General features: G+C 52.7%; 2 protein-coding genes across 2 annotated transcripts in view; one reads left to right on the top strand and one right to left on the bottom strand.

Moving 5' to 3' along the window:
- The first annotated feature begins 122 nt into the window (after nt 1-122).
- On the top strand, nt 123-4028 carry PPAPDC1B (phosphatidic acid phosphatase type 2 domain containing 1B). Its single transcript, XM_009583927.1, has 6 exons — nt 123-227; nt 1666-1756; nt 2004-2067; nt 2825-2949; nt 3347-3517; nt 3859-4028. The coding sequence occupies exons 1-6, from the start codon at nt 123-125 to the stop codon at nt 4026-4028; spliced, it is 726 nt and encodes a 241-aa protein (XP_009582222.1).
- Nucleotides 4029-7476: 3448 nt separating this feature from the next.
- The window catches only part of DDHD2 (DDHD domain containing 2), a 9593-nt gene continuing 520 nt past the window's right edge, over nt 7477-16549 (bottom strand). Inside the window, exons 2-16 of the mRNA XM_009583928.1 lie at nt 15329-15519; nt 14376-14465; nt 13874-13994; nt 12791-12880; nt 11462-11597; nt 10653-10861; nt 10435-10505; nt 10126-10245; nt 9818-9913; nt 9225-9353; nt 8963-9118; nt 8780-8882; nt 8531-8695; nt 7860-8022; nt 7477-7567 (exon numbers count right to left, since the gene is read on the bottom strand). Of these exons, the coding sequence (XP_009582223.1) occupies nt 7477-7567; nt 7860-8022; nt 8531-8695; nt 8780-8882; nt 8963-9118; nt 9225-9353; nt 9818-9913; nt 10126-10245; nt 10435-10505; nt 10653-10861; nt 11462-11597; nt 12791-12880; nt 13874-13994; nt 14376-14465; nt 15329-15519 (1931 nt within the window). The remainder of the gene's footprint in view (nt 7568-7859; nt 8023-8530; nt 8696-8779; nt 8883-8962; nt 9119-9224; nt 9354-9817; nt 9914-10125; nt 10246-10434; nt 10506-10652; nt 10862-11461; nt 11598-12790; nt 12881-13873; nt 13995-14375; nt 14466-15328; nt 15520-16549) is intronic.

The following is a 16549-nucleotide window of genomic DNA, read 5'->3' as shown; positions in this document are numbered from 1 at the left end:
CCCCCCCCTTGCCCCCGTCTCCTCCCCGGCCCCCGCGGTGCTCGCCCGGTCTCTCGGCACTGCAGGTTGCGGGTGCAGCCTGCCCACGATCTCTTTGTTTTCTCTTCTTCCTCTCCAGGATCATGGAGTTTTTGCCTCCCTTTCAGCGGGTGGTACAGCCCGAGGAGATGTGGCTTTATAAAAACCCCTACGTGGAAGTGGATCACGTACCCACGATACCCATGTTTGTAAGTTCAGCGGTTTCCTGCATTTACTTAGTTTTTTCTCTAATTATGAACTATCCTTTTAAAGCAAAGCTACTAGCTAAAAGGCTTGTATTGCGAATGCCGGTAGTTCTTAATGCACGTTACTGAAAGCGCAATTTATTACTGCAAACGTTTTACAGTTTACAGTTATTTTTGTCATCTTTTTAGGCTTTACCATCCAGGGTTGTCTTTGGGATTTTAACGTAGTTCATAAAAACTAGTGGGGACTTATCACTTATTCATAATCGATTTCACGTCCAGATTACTAGGACCACGGAGGACAGCGTATCTCTCACTGTCAGGGAACGTTTTGCTTGAAAGCAGCTATTTTCAGCAAAGTTTTATTATAATTTTATTGTGAAAATGTTTTCCCTAGGTCTCTAGGCTCTGTTAAAAGGGTTTAATATAAAACTAAGTGTTGGATTTCAAGTAGACAGTAGTCCGTTAAAGGGCTTGTCCCTTCCTCTGAAGCAGGGGTGTTTCGGTGAGATGCTGCGGCTCCTGGGCTGGGCAAACATCCACTTTCTTAGCAAATAGCGCTTTGGATTTTCTGCAAGAGGTGGGCACTAAACATTAAAGGACAAAACCTTGGCATAGCGTTTGGATTTGGCGGTGTAAAGCATGACGTATACCAGACTTCAGGTGGTAGCAGACTCCTTGGGAGCCTGTCGGACACACCGTGGACGTCCCCAGGGTGAAATCCCACAGCAGCAGTTGCCGCTGAGATGTGGATGATAACTGGTTTCCTCTGAATCAGCGGCTCCTGTATTTTTTGCTGACGAGCAGCATGGGTGCCGCTGACAAAGAGCTAATCCTTGTGCTTGCGGGGATGGGGAGAGTTGAGGTGCTGTGGCTGATACTGTGAAGGGATACCCGCAAGCAGGAGAGGAGGAGGGAGCTGCAGGCAGGAGAGACGTGAAGCCAGCCAAAGCAGCGCACTCGTCCCAGAGGTGCTATTTGAGAGCCTGGGGACGTGCTGGGCTTTTCTCAGAGGAGGGAAGGCTCCGCTGCTCTGCTGAGTGTGTGCGCTCAGTGGGTAAAGTGGGATGCAGAGAGGGGCTTTTTAGTGCACTGCATTATTTATGCTGCCTGGGTTTTTTTTTTCTCATGCTTCGGTACAGGCAACATCCAGCGACCCATGGGCTTGCTTTTGTACGTGAGGCGCTGCCGTTGGATGACAAACAGGAGGAATAGCCGTGCTCTGGGGAGCACAGGGTTAGTCCGGGTTTGCTGCAAATACACCCGGGGTTGGTTTTGCTTTCTGATGGAAATGTAATTGCCTGTGGAGAGGACAGGTTGCTGCTTGGCTTTGGGGAAGGAAGGTGTATAGTCTCTGCAAGCAATCGCTGTTGTGCTCTAGGGAGAGTGCTTAAATCTGCTTCGTTAACAGACACCTAACAAACTTCTCATTTTGTGGCAGTTCATCGCATTTCTGTCTCCCCTATTGCTCATTGTCCTGGCAAGGATGTTCATGAATGCCGACCGAGAAGACACGCGGGAAGCCTGCCTAGGTGAGCTCCTTCTTATCCCAGGGAGCTGCAGCCCCCCGAGGGGTCTGCCCTGATGCTGTGGCTGTGAGCCAGGGGTCTCACAGATGAGTCCTTTGCTCTTGCTGGGGCACAAGTGTTGTGCCGGGGGTATCAAAGCTGAGCTGTGTCGTTCCAGCTGAATTCTGAGCTCTGCCTGTGCCTGAATGTGCCTCGAAGCTGCACTTTCAGGTGGGGTCGATGCTGACGTGACCTCTCTGCTCTCTCCTAGCTGCCAGCCTTGCTCTCGCCCTGAACGGGGTTTTCACAAATGCCCTGAAGCTCATTGTGGGGAGGTGAGAAATTGCGTTATTCCTAGCTGCGCCATGTGGGGAGGGGGGGCATATCTGCGCAGTGATAGAGCTACAAGAGTAGGAGCAAGGGCTAGAAGCTGAGGTTGGACATCCTTAGCCTGGAAAAAATGTGGTTTTTCTAGCTGTAAAGACAATTAAATATTAGAACAAACACTGGTGAGGACCTGCTGTCTCTGGGCATCATTTAGATGCGCTCATTCAGGCCTGCGCCAGGGAGGAGCGCCTTGGCACGTGTACGGGGAGCGGATGGGATGGTTTCATCTCCCTGGGCCACGTGGTCAGGGTGGCAAAAAGTTACCTGTGCCGAGCCGCAGCCCGAGGGGTTTGCTCCGGTGTGCCTGCAGGGTGTGCAACCAGGGCACGTGAGGCTGCCTAGGAATTCGGTTCTTGTAAGGCATTTGCTCTGCTGGGCCGGACAGGGAGGATCAGCACAGAGCTAATCCTCGGGGGCTAAACCGGGTCCTGCCCAAGCAGCGGTGGGCCGGTGAGGGTGTGCTGCTGCAGCCTGGCTCTCGTCTGCCGAGCCCTGCCTGCCCAGGCGCGATGCTCAGTTTTGCATTTCTCGCAGCCTGGGTTGCGCTGCCTTCCCTTTGCGCAATGGAGGGAGCGGTGGGAGGTGGCTGGTGACTGCATTCGGACGTGGGTGCTCCGTGGGAGGGCTGGGTGCTCAGATGTCTCCCGAGCACCGTGCTGGGAGTGCTGCACGCCTGAGGGCTATGTGCTTTGTTCTCTGCCCTAGGCCACGGCCGGACTTCTTCTATCGATGCTTCCCAGATGGACGAGCGAACACGGAGCTGGTGTGCACAGGCGATCCTGCCGTAGTGACTGAGGGACGCAAAAGCTTCCCCAGCGGACATGCTTCTTGTAAGTTTTCCATGTCCCCTACCCGCTGCAGCCGGAGACAATGAACCGTGGTGAGCAGAAGCCTGTGGGGAGGGCAGCTTGGGTTTGCTTTCGTGCACCCCGCAGCTTTGGCTACATTCATTGGCCTGTTTGGGGCCCTCAACTTTCCCATGCAAAGCGATGGGGTGACAAACGTAATCTGAAGCTGTCTGTAACTCCTGGGAGGAGGGGTGCTTGCTAAGTACCAGCTTCTGTGGCTCCTCTGTCGTTCACGAGCTGGTGCTTCCCTTGGCTCATGTGGGCAAGACAGACGTCCTCTTTCAGCCCCTCCACTGCAGCAGGGGAGAGGGTGAAGCTCTGGCTGAGGGCCCACGGCAGAGCCCGGAGCCGTTTCTGAAGCAACACGGTTCTCTTTCAGTCGCCTTTGCTGGTCTCGCCTTCTCCGCCTTCTACATAGCTGGGAAGCTGCGCTGCTTCGCTCCCGGCCGGAGAGGCAGGGCTCTGCGGCTCTGTGCCTTCCTCCTCCCACTGTTCCTCGCCACCCTCATCGCTGTGTCCCGTACCTGCGACTACAAGCACCACTGGCAAGGTGGGTCGGCGTCTGCCTGCGGACGTGGACGGAGGGCACAACTGGGTACTCTGAGCGCAGGGAGGGTCCGTGTTGCTGCAGGGGAGTTCAGAGCTCATGCTGGCAGCTTGGGCTGCCAGCTTTTTGATTACTCCTCCGGCGGTAATTTGTTTGCTGCTTGCAAGGCGATGATGCCTTTCTCTTTGTTTTTGAAATATATGCCAAACTTAGTTTTATAGCCAAGGGTCAAGTCACTGATCCAGCTCAGCCCTGAGCAGGCTGAAAAGCTGCTTGCTGGAGAATTCACTGACGAGGATTGTGAGGGTAAAGGGAAGTTAACTCTCCTCTGGTCTTGGCCGCAGATGTGTTGGTTGGCTCAGCCATCGGCTTCGTGCTTGCATACCTCTGCTACAGGCAGTATTACCCTCCTCTGATGGACTCCATGTGCCACAAACCGTTTCTGTACAAATCCAAACAACTGCCAGCGCACCAAGAAAAGCCTGCAGCTTCCAGCTTTCACCTAGATATATAGTGATGGGCTCTGTCCTGCCGGCACCTTTCCTGCTGCTCCTTGAGTGCTAGGGCAGAGGAAGGCTTTGGGGAGGTTGGTCTGCGAGAAGTGGCTCAAATGAGGATGAACCTGAAACCCAAGCAGGCGTTCTCTGCGGTGCCGGTAAGTTGTCCTGCTCAGAGGCCTGTGTTGCTTCGTTAACTGAATTTTGTAGCCATCCCTCCCTTCGGGCCCACTGCGAAGCGAGCGAGGCACTCGGCGTCCAAACCTGCAGGAGGACAGCCCGGGTACGAAAGGTCCTGAAGCAAGAACTGGAAAAATGTGACTGTGTGCCCCGTCCGGTGGGTGTTCTTGTGTCCGGTCCAGAAAGCACCATCAGTCGTCTCCCTTCAATCCAGCCGAGCTGTCCCATCCCGTCTCATGGGAAGCGTACGTTGAAATGAAGTGCAGGACCTGCTCCTGGTGCCGGGTTTAAGTCCGTCTTTTCAATTGCAGCTGAGCTAATTTGGAGTAATTAGCATGAGGTTGCAGTCTTTAACCATGGATTAAGTGGGAGAGAGGGGAGATGAAACTAGCATGATCGTTACTTGTATTGTTGTGCTAGCCCTAATTTTTTCTAATTTGCCAAATAAAGGAGTTTAATTTTTTTAATGAGCTGTGGTACTAAAAACTTTACTTCAAGGACTGGGTTTATTGCTGTATAAACCATTTCCTTTGGTATGTCTGCAGGGGGTTCTAGGTGGGTGTTTATTTTGTATCTCTTTCCTTGCAGCTTTAATATGGTTGTAAAGAGATGACAGTCGGCAGAAAATGAAATGGTGTCTGAAAGCATCCCTTCGAAGGTGCTTGTTTCTCTACACCGTGGTTTGTTTTCTCAGACAATGGAAGGGTAGAGTGCTGCTGAGAAATCCAAAGCACAGCTGTATGGCAGGACTGTTGTAAGTAGTTGTTTGTCACTAGTCTCCTCCACAGATACGTGTATTCTTGATCAAGCGTATGTACGTGCAAACAGCAAAGGTGAGGCTGTAGCAGAGCGAGGCACGTGTGCCTCTGCCAAGCTCAGGACACTACAGTAATGAAAACACCACCCCATCATCTTCAGTTTGGGCTACATAAGCCCTCTGTGACCCTGCAACTTCAATAGAAGTTACAGAAATAGCTTTACTTTCCCCTAAAATTGTGCACATGTGAATTCTTCAACCCCCTCCCCTCCCTCTCCCCCCAAACATGCACACGCCAGTCGTCTACTTATTTATTTTGACTTTTACTGGAAAAGACATTAAATAACATTTAAAATGTATTTAACTTTTTTTTTTTTAACAAAGTGCATAACTTCAAAAGCTGATCATGAGAGTGTCCCGTGTTAAGACTGTTCCTTTTCCTACTCTTGTAGGAGACGCTTTAGCAATCAGTAGTTCAGGCGCCAACTGAGCAGCATGTCTGTTTCTGCAGTCAGGTAAAAGAACAGCTTCAGTTCCTTTGGGATGGGAGGAGGGTTGTAGGCTGCAAACAAAACCTTTCAAATAGTGCAAATAATGTAGTACAAGGGAGGACAAACAAACAGGCTGTGGAAAAAAGGCTCCTTACCCCATGCAGGGCAAAAGTCAGTGGGAGGGAAAGTGGTTTGGCTCTTTCCAAAGGCTGTCACAGCAACGACCTTACACATCATTGAAGCGTCTGCCTCTGCCTTGCCCCGAGGCTGCAGCCTCAGCCCAGCCAGTGAGTCAGCCTGGGTGGTTTTGGTCGCAAGGGGGGATCACCAGAGGCTCTCTGGCCCCGTACCCTTGGAGCAGAGCTGGTACGCCACAGGCACCTGCAGACTGAACTGCCTGCAGAGCTGGTGTCGTTTCTTCAGTGGGGTCATTGGGACACAGTGTCCAGACCCTGCGGATCTGCGCTCCGACTTCGCTGGCTGCATTTTGTGTATTTAAAACCAAAACCAATGACTGGAGCCTGGCTGGCGTGAGATCCCTGTAGCCACCCCGAAAGCTACACTGCAGCAGGATTGTAGCGTTGCTCTGTGCCCCTGCAAAGCCTCCAAATTGCCTGGACGCTGCTGAGGAGCAGCTGCTTTCCCCCGGCATAGCTGCAGTTTGATCTGGAGGTGAAGCTTTCCTCCCGTATAGTTACACCTGGCCACTAGCTTGGTCCTATGCAAGATGCAGGCAGCACCTCAGGGAGGCCCTTGGTTTGTTGGCCGCCGTGGGCTGGGTGAGGATGCTGAGAAGTCACTACAGCAGGCAGGAGCATCTGGGTCAAGCATGCACAAACACGCCGTTCTTTTACGGGGTAGTCCTGCCTGGCACGGCCCACGGGCGCACAAACCATGCAGCAGCAATTCAAGGAGTTGAGAATGGCTGGGGGGAACAGCGGACGCCTGTGCCTTGGGCTTCACCTCCCAAAGACCGCAGTCCTTGCGCCTGGTGCTCTGTGTAATGGCAGGGAGAAGTCAGCAATCTCCTTCACTCAACAAGGCTGCTATAGCTCTCTCCACGCTGCGCGTTTAAGGCTTTTATTCCTCAAGGTCACAAGCTGCGAGTTTCCTTACTATGCCAGGAGCAGAGTCAGGCCCTCGATGTCAGTTCCTAGCCCAGACAGCTAGTCTGCTTCGGTGCTAGAGGAGCTAGTGTCATAACTTACAAGGTGGAGGGTTAAAAGTACATGTTGCCACAGGGAGTCACAGTGCAAGTGCTGTGTGTGTTTGAGCAGAAGTGTTTTCCCTTGATACCTTTCCCCCCCACCCATACCCAAAATGGAGGAAAATGATCCTTATCTCCAGGTAGCAGCAAGTACTTGGGAAGAGCATGCGGGGGACACAGCAGCAGAGGAGAGAGGAAGGCAGAGAAGAAATCTGGACTTTCCTGGTGAGTACTCGGTTGAATTGGATCTAAGAAAGCAAAAGCAGAACATAGGAATAGCTGCACTAGGGCAGACCAAAATCCACCCAGCCCCGCCTCCCATACCCAGCACTTACCAGCGTTAGGCTTTGAGGGCAAGAAGACATAAGGATGCGCCTTACCCCTAGTCTACCCTCGGCCAGCAGTTAGCACCAGAGGGGGAAAGCACCCCTGCAAGAACCGCAGGGTCCACGCTCTGGTTCGCTACCTGTCTATAAGAAACATTCAGCCCGGGAGGCTTGGAGAACGGGCCATGCAGCTGGTCGTTCCCTTGGTGGATTGAACTGATCGTACTGTGCACAGTTGCTGCTGCCTTTATCGTCAGCAGCAGCAGTTCATTAGCTTTCCTCGTGTCTATTAGTGCTTATGTGCAGGATAAGAGGAAAGAAGCCAAACGGGCTGACAGGCCAAAGGAAAAACCTGACACAAACTCTTGCCTTAGACACAGAGCTGTACATAAGGAATATTATTCCCTCAAATGGACCAGAAGTCCTCTGAGGTGTCCTAGGAAATTCAGAAGGAAGGTGGAGGCAAGATGACTTACATCAAGAGGCCAGAACAGCACAGGTTGGTCATTGGCTTCCTGGCAAAGGTTGATCCAGTGTAATACCTTGTGTCTGGTAGATCTCCTTCAGAACCAGCAGAACGGTGTCTTCTGACTCCCTGGAGGAGGAAGACATGGGAATTAGAGGGCATAGCTTCCCTCCACTCTGTCAGGACATCTGTGATGGTTGTGGGATAGTTGCAGTGCTCAGCAAATGCAGGCAGTACTAGACAAGGAGAACTACAATGGTCTCCTTTGCTCTGTCCCTACCCACCCACTGTGCCTGCGTTATAGGCAGGAGCATATCTTGTTTACTGTTAAGGCTTTTCTTATTTCGTTGGCTTTAAAATGATGGCATTCTGTTTACATCAGACATGAATTTGAAGCTTTGATGGTTATGCAGAAGCTTACCAATAGCAGAGATGCCCTTGTAGTGCAAATAAATACTCGTTAAAGCTCTCTATTGGCTTCTCCTGCAGCACGTAGTCTATGCGATTCCCTCCGTTCAGCCTCCCCACATTAATGAGGGAGGCCTCTTCCTTCACTGCTGCGGGGGTCTCGTCTGGCTTTGCGTCTGAAGGAATGAAGAAGAGCAGTGTGGTTCAGCCAAGGGGCACCAGCAGCCCTGAAAGTACAACAGCATCACTGTGGCCTCCCTTTGCCCCACTGTGGGCTCTTGCAGAGGAGAGGCAGCTAAAGTGCTCGGTTCTTCCCCACCCAGGGCTCTTTCTTGGAAAACAGTATTGCAAGAGACAGCTAGAGAAAGGTGACGGGCTTGGCAAGCTTACAAAGTGATGTGGTGTGCTGAGACCCCCAGGAGGCTGTTACTGACCAGGCAGGTTGCCTCTTCTCCCCTTTCATCAGGCAATAACAGGGGAAGGCCGCAGCATTTGGAGAGCCAAGTGCATCCGCAGCTCAAGAGCAATCTCTTTGCTGAGCACAGAAGAGGGCAGCAGCGCCTGAGTTTGACGCCAGGATGGGCACCTCGCTGGCGTGGCTGCAGGGAGCCCAAGCGCGCTGCTCCGTGGGCAGGTCGCAATGCTGCATCCCCGGCTCCCCACCGCCCTGCGTGCACCACCGACCTGGCTGCTTCTCCACGCCGGTCTCTGCCTCCGCTTCGGCGTCGGTACTCGCCGCCTCCACGGCCGGCAGCGGGGCTCGAGGGAAGGACTGCCAGGCTACCCGCAGGGACCCCAGCAAGTTGTTCTTCAGGTCCACGCTCATGCGAGTCAGCCCTTCTTTCAGCTCTGAAAGGCAGGAGGGATCGGTGTCGGGCTGGGGGCTGCAGCAGCTGCCCAGGGCAGGAGGAGAGGGGCTGCTCTTTGCCTTACCTAGGTGCATTCTCTTCCTGCCCTTGTGGTGAGGCAGCAGCATGGGCTCAAACTCCAGATCTGGGACGATCATGGGCTCTATCCTGTACGCCACCGGGTCAAACTGTACAGAGGAGGGGGACAGTGAGCCAGGGCTCATGTTCCACACGTGTCATGCAGGAAGGCTCTGGTTCTTATACCTACAGGGTGGAAGATGTTGAAGAAGCCTTTGCAGGTGGGTAGGCTGTAGTTTGGGTTGATCCGCTTCACTCCTCGCACCGTGAGAAACATCCCGATGGGAGACCCAAAAGCAAAGAAGATGGTGGGCTTGTAGTTTAGCTGAGGATAGTTTGCCGAGACCTAGGAGAGAGGGAGATTCGGTTTTGTTTCATGAGACAAACTCTATACTGGTGTTACGAACACCTCATTGTTGCAGTTAGAGCACGGTGCCGAGCTCAGTAGTTACCTGTCCTAAGCCAATGTCCCGGTATTGGCAATTCCTGCCATCGTCTGTGCTGTCCGGGTCGTGCTGCAGTGGGGACCCAGGCTCCGCTCCGCGCTCCCCACTGTGCCTGGGAGCTCCTGCACTCTGGTCCTGCAGCAACATCAACCGGGAAACCCCGCTAGCATGCTCCTGCAGCGAGCCCACGCCACGGCCCGTCCTACCCACCCGTGAGCAAGTACACGAGGCAGCGAACTGCCCGGCATCCCGTATCCTCCAGAACCAGGGCACTCTTGGCAGCACCGTCCTTCCCCAGCCGACCACCTCTCTAGCTGGCATCACTAACTTCAGTCTCTACCACCATTAACATGTCCCCCTGCTCTGTGCCCTTACAAGCTACAGGATAAAGTGATCCTGCAGTAGGGTAACACCTGTAACACCAGTGTAACACGCGGGAGCGGCAAGCAGCTGTGAGAGCCGCCTGAGCAATGATGGCCGGGAACGAGGAGGTTGGAGTGCTCAGGGACTGAGGCCTCGCATCCCGGGTACCAGGCTGGTCCTTGTCTGAGAGGGATGGGATGTGACCTGGATGAACACAAGCCGTGCAGAAAACAAACCTGCATCTCCATCTTGGAGCTGATGTAATGAAGTATCTTCATTCTTGGTCCTAAGGGAATTCCCATTTCTTTAAGGTTTTTCTCTGTGCACAAGAACTGGAAAATAAGCAACCCAGATATTACTACAGGAGCAGAGAGGTGTGTGCGGTGAGGTATTTCTGTTCTCTGTAATTCTGTTCCTGCTGCACTCCTCAGAGACTTTTCATGTGCACGTGACTCAGTACCAGGAAGATGTGCGCAGGGTGGGAGGACAGGGAAGAAAAGCAAAGAAGAAACACAAGAGACAGCAAAACAGGAGAGCTCCCTACCAGTGCTTGCCTGTCCATTTTCTCCTTCTCAAAAACTTCGCAATATTCGGACAGCTCCAGCTTCTTCAGGATTTCTTTTACTTCCTCAATACCCCTGTTGCTTGAGGTTGTCCTGGACCCCTGTGAATAGAGCCACCAGGGATCATGCTTTTTGCTCACTTATTCTTTCCTGTGCGTTTTGGAGTCTCTCCCCCCTTCCCCAAGCAGCCGCAGAAGCAGGAGGTCGGTGTGACGCTGCAGCGGCACAGCTACCCGTGCGAGGGCTGCAGGAGTACCCCATGGGTCCGTGCACCGCCGGGGAGCGCGTACCTCTTTGCTGTGCTCGTCCTCCTCGGGAGCAGCCTTCTGGTTCGTCAGGAGATCAAACAAAATGAGCGACCCTAGAAACCAGGCGCAGGCACACAGAGCATCAGCATCTCATCGGGGAAAAGCCCTGAGCCATCTCCTTTCTGGGACGAAAGACCAGCACCCTCCCTGCTCCCACGCTGCGGGTGATGCTCATGGGACCCGCGGGTGAAACCCCTTACCCAAGCTGTGCCCCGCAATGGAGACCCCCCCTTTGAAGAGCGGGTTCCTCTGCAGGAAGAGCTGGTACAGGCGGTTCATTTCCGATGCCACCGTGTCCACGATGGTCTGGCAATAGGTGGAGCTGTTGTAAAAGAAAACGTCCAGGATGGTGTCGTTGATGAAGTGACGCAGGCGATTGATGCTCGGCAAAGTGATTCGCTCCAGGTCACTATGGGGGGAAAAGAGAGAGGGAATCGCAGTTAGGGGTGCCAGTGAACCCCACCACTAAAGCAAAATGTGGATTGCCACAGACTCAGAGGATGTAATGTAACCCAGACCCTCAGCTCATGCCAAGACCGAAGGTAGAGACCGAAGAGCTCTTACGCTCCAGGCAGGAGTAAGAAGCCTGGCCTTTCTTCCCCAGGAGCCCAACCTGCTCTCTCCCCTTCCTAGGGCACTGCAGAGCACTGGGTACTCAGTTTCCAGAGGCTTTCAGCAAGGCGTGGATGTCCACAGTCCCTCCTGATACTAGCCAGGGAAAGGCGGAAGCCTCTCCTCTCCGGCTGGATGCTGATCAGAGCAGGCACCTGCTGTGCTCTGCAAAACGGGGCTGCAAAAAGATGGTGGGGACGGGGTCTGGCACCGAGGTGCTCTACGGGACCCTGTTTGTCCTGCTTACCCCTGCATGCTCACAGCCCTAAACACGGCTTTCCCTTTGCCTGCAGTGGCCACCAGAAAAAGCAGAGTTTACGCGGGAGGAGGCTGGCTGTGCGCTTTGCCATTCCCACGGACACCGGCACCGGAGGAGATGGCTGTCCGGGACACTTACACGTCCACCCCGGTGGAGTGGAGGGAGCTGTGCCAGTTGACAGGTAGGAACTCCACCCGGCCGATCTGCTGCTGCTCCTGGGCTTTCTTGAAGTGCGCTTGCAGCATGCTCAGGGAAACGTTCCTGAAGTCATTCACTGGAAAAGAGCATGAACTCTTACCGAGATCCACTGGGCTACAGGGCCAGCCTGCTGCATCAACAACACTTAATAAGATAAAAGAAAAGATCATTACCAGGGGAAATCCCACCAGGGTCTTTAATCTGCTGCTGCTACCCTAAGACCTTGAATCTTTAACTACAAGATCAGGGAAAGGCTCCGTGTCCTTACATGTGTGTTTACTGGATTTCACTGTCCCATCTGCAACAAGCCTCCTTTCCACATGGGCAGGGCTCTAACACAGCAGTCAGGATAAGAAGGGTACTTTTAAGAAAAAAATCTGTTGCAAAGATGCATAGAAGGGGAATCCTAAGGGACGAGATGAACTTGAAATTACTCAGTTCTGAGGGAGAAAGGCTGATTTCCTTCATTTCAAATGGCCAGCAGCCTTGAAAATAGTTTCGTCAGATGAATGCATAGAAGAATGGACTGCATTCAAGCAAAGGTGTATTTTATAGGAACTAAAGACAGTCTGCTGTGAAAAATCTCAGCTCCCTTGATTTCTACAAGTTAAATCATGTTGGGCTTCCAGGCAGTGTCAGTGATCACCTCTGCTACAGAACTGAAGCACTCTGAGCAAATAATAATGAACAGGTCAGACCAGAGTTACTTGGTTTAGCACCCTGTCTCCAATATTGATCAACAGTAGATACTTAGAGTGTGTAAGACCAGCGATACTTCTTGCACGCTCTCCTAACCTCCAGGCATTTGCAGCTTGGGGATTTCCTGAGTCAGAAGCAGCATCCCTGGTTTTGGTCCAAAATCACTCCGGAGGCTGCTGGATGGGGTGTTGCCTGTTAGACTTCACCCAGTGAGATTAACCCGTAGCAATAGACTGAGCAGGTTACTAATTAGTTTAGCAGGTTTAGACAAATACTTGGAAAATCTGTATCCAATTTGGGAAACTCACTATTTTGAGCAGCAGCGGAACACAGTGATGAAAAGTGGTTGCCCAAACCTTTCCAGATGGTAGGATTTAATGGGTTAGTGAGTGTTGCATTCACGCTCCCCACTGCAGTCAGCAAATTCAACCGTGCAGCTTGCCAGCCTGAGTGTCGGGATGGTTTGAATGCACTCCGACAGTGTTTCACATTGTCCGTGCAGATGAGGGTTTACTGGCTCCGCTAAAAGCAGCGTATGGAAAGAGCCCCCCGGCCGGGCTCCACACCTACCGCACTGGATGATGCTCCTGAACCGAATGTCGCACGCTGGGCCGATCCCGTGCACCACAAAAACCAGGTGATCAATCTGCAGCGGCTCTCCTAGGGAGGAGAGAAGAGTTCAGAGCACAGGCCCTGGGGGAGACGTCACTTAATGGGGAACTGACCCGCTGAAACCACACGCTCTGCAGGAGAGTGGAGCCTCCCATCCTCACCTCAGCCAGGTAAAAAACCTTGACGTAGCACCTGGATTTTATGCCTAAAGGGTAGTGAGATTTCTCACGTTTCTGAACTGTGTGTCCTGCTAAATTCAGCTGCCCACCCTGGGATGGATCCGGATCGGCAGGACAGTAGAGAAAGGCGAGGCGGCTCGTCCGTCCTTTTGTCACCATCCTTACTTCAGCGGGAGTGGATGGTCCTCGCAGTTCACACCCACCCGGCCGTGGGGCACGTGCAGCAGGGGAGAGGGCAGGACCAGGAGGACTCGGTCCGGCTGCCCTGTGCCCAGGGTAACTGCATCTCAGGTAGGCAGCAGGTGGAGTTACGTCTTGTTCTCTACTTCCCACACACTTCAGTTTGTATACGTACTTTTCTGAAGGCATGCACGCGTGGAAAATGAAGGGGTTAGATGGGAGTAACTGCCTGTCCTCACCATGGGGACAATTCCTGAGGCCTGACCGGGAGCTCAGGGACAGCTGGGAGGGGGCAGAGCTGACGCACAGCTTCAGAGACAGGGAGAGCACGTGTGCCAGAAAGTCACCTGCGTGTAGGTAGGTGATATGAACATACACGCCAAAACCTCAGGGGTAATTTCAGGCACTGCAGTGCTTTCAACAGCTCTGGTCTCAGTGCAGGAGCTGGAAGCGCACCGCATTGTCCCCATGTGCTGCCTCCTCTGCGCATTCGTGTACGCTGTGGGCTCTCTGCTGCTAGGAAGGTTTCTGAAAGCCATTCTGTTCCTTTTGGCACAAAATTTTTAGATGTGCCCTTCATTTAAAGGATCGTGGAAGCTTCTGTCAGGCTTTCTGAGAAAACAGGTTGGAAAACAGACCAAATAGCTTTGGATGGGTGGAAGGGAGGGAGAAGCAAGCTCACCATTGGGGATCTCAGCAGCGATGTTTTCTACTCCTCTCTTCACAGTCCGAGGTCGACCTTGTTCCGTAGGAGTTGAGCCCCAATCATCGGAGGTGGCAACCGGATGGTAGTGCACCATCAGCTTGTAAACAAGAAGAGCCTGTCATTAAGCTGCGCTGCATACCGTGGTTAAGCAGAGGAGAAATTTGCTACAACAGCTGGTAGGTGATACGGGGTGGTACCAGACCGCGACGTTTAACTGCGCTGGTACGAGCCCTTTGCACAAAGAGTGAGAAAGGTGTGTTGAAAAGAAAGGTCAAGGTGTGAAGCAGACTCTCTGCTGGCATTGCCCTCTACTCTAGCACAGGTAGGCGAGGGGAATGCCGTTTGGACAGAATTGATTTCTCAGCAGATATGATTAAAAGAAACAGCATAAAGCCAGAGCATAAAGACAGCATAAAGACAGGACCTCAAAAGAACTGAAGAGATGTCCTTGCTGGTCAACACACCAGGCCCTCCTCACCTTTGGGTTGTGCAAGATAATGATTTCCCTGCTAGGGGACTCCAGTTTCTTCTTCCACTCATCCAGGGTCACAGCAATCATGTAAGCTTCCTGAGGAAAAGAATACCCTCCGTCAGTCAGCTGAAGGTATTCCTGTGAATATTCAACCACTTGGGACATTCCCCACCCATTTTACGGCATCTCTTATCAACACAATTTGCAAAAGAGGCAGAGAAATCAGCCAGGTCAAGCTGGAGGAGCAACAGGATCATTTGAGTATCACCTGCTAGAGAGTTTCCAAGACCCCCCGCCTTTAATTGCACTAGCAGACTTCCCCATCAATTTAGAATTGTATTTTTTGGTACATCAGAATACAGATTATTGTAAAGATGTATATTTTTATACATATATCCAGATATCTCTTCATATATATCTTTCCAAAGAAGAGTCTCCAGCCATTAACAGTACGGACCACTGAAGTCTCTAACACTACATAGCGTTCAGTGCGTCCCTGTAACAATGATTTCTCTTTCTTGCATTCACAACTCCCTTGGCTTTGGTAAAACTATGAGTGTAGTGAGGATGATTCTCCCAAGGAGAGTCAAACTGAAGTTAGAGCAGACAGGGTGAGAAAAAACCAGAGCGAAGCTGCTAGAGCGAGGCTGCAAGCAAGGCCAGAGCCGCACGGCATGCCGAGAGCACCTGGGCACTTAAACGTGTAGCAGAAGGATGCTGACGTGGCTGGTGGAGGGCAGGAGGAAGGGGAGGCCGCCCAGCTACAGCAGGCTGGGAGGGAGACAGTGGCGGTGCTTACAGTTATGTTAATCAGCTGCGAAAACGCCATGCCAAAGCCTCTTTTGAGTTCATGTCCTCAGGCGTGACTGTGGTGCCAGTATGGAGTTTGGGACATCAGGGCCAGTATTTGACAATGAGAAGCCAAGATGCTTCTCGGCAAGATGGAAAGGCGTGTTTACCTCCAGTTCTTCGCTGAAGGTCTCCGAGTAGGGAATATACTTATTGTCCTTGTCTCCCTTGTAAAACCAGGTGCAGCGACGCACTTCAGATACCTCCTCCTCCCAGTACACTGCGACACGCTGCCTCTTCTTCAGATGCACGTCGTACCTCCCCCCTGATGTTGGGACAACCAGATCTTCTTTGTCTCTCCCTGCAGGAACCAAGGGCTGAAATTAATCGCGAGAGGACCAGAAAGGCATGCTACCAGAAAGCTGTATACCACACCAGAACAGAGGGATGAGACTGGAGCATCTTCTGCGGGCAGCACACACGAGCATGTATGAGCAACGGCAGTAGACACCGATGTTCTCCATACCCAAGCACAGAGATCAGCGCTGGCGGGCATCCTAGGAGAGATGCCCCAGGTCAAACCTCCCCCAGAGGCAGAAGGTAAGAGGAAGGCATTAAGCTACAACTGTCTTCCTCTCTAGTTCAGGCATAGGCTTACACGGATTCTTCCTGCCTCACTTAGATGGTGTAACTCGAATTTGTGGCCCTGGGAAGTGCATTGCTTAACGGTGGAGGTGTGGGTCTCCAGGTCTCTAAGCCATTCCCCTCTGAAATGGAGAACTCCGCATAGATCCCAATAGGGACTTCAAATTCTGTTCGTTCTGCCGCCTTTTTGGTCTGCCCGCTGGCCAGGCTGCCGGCAGAGCGCCCCGTGCCAGGCTGTGCTCGGCTCAGCTGCGGCGCTGAGGACCGGCGGCACGGCCTCTAATCCAAAGCTTCCTGGGAGAGGGAGGACGGGAGCAACCCTTGGGCAATCGGTGCTCTGCCCGTGGCCGTTGGCAGCAGCGGTTTTAACCACAGTCCTGGCAGCGGGTTCTGCAGACGGGCGACACTTGGCAGCACGAGGGCCTTGTCGCAAGTGGTGCTGCTCGGAGCAGAGCCCACTGGAGGGGTGTCCCCGCTGGAGACCCTCCAGGAGCAGGCAGGCAGAGCACCACGCGTCCGCGCGGGAGAAACCTCCCCAGCGGAATTTCTGCCATCCTGCTAGCGCTCTCCCATCCACACCAGAAGCATGCTTTCCAGTATGATTATATATTATTTAGAGCATATATCAAATGAATGAGGTCAGACCATTAGATGCATCCAAACAGCTTCATTTTTCATGCGTTTACAGCTCTAGAGGTAGGCACATTGCCAAAAAAAATCCAGATTTAAAATTCCCAAGGGAAAAT

The sequence above is a fragment of the Fulmarus glacialis genome, unplaced genomic scaffold (assembly GCF_000690835.1).
Source record: "Fulmarus glacialis isolate BGI_N327 unplaced genomic scaffold, ASM69083v1 scaffold42628, whole genome shotgun sequence".
In the NCBI taxonomy this organism is placed as follows: domain Eukaryota; kingdom Metazoa; phylum Chordata; class Aves; order Procellariiformes; family Procellariidae; genus Fulmarus; species Fulmarus glacialis.
This window is presented reverse-complemented; position numbering and strand designations above follow the sequence as displayed.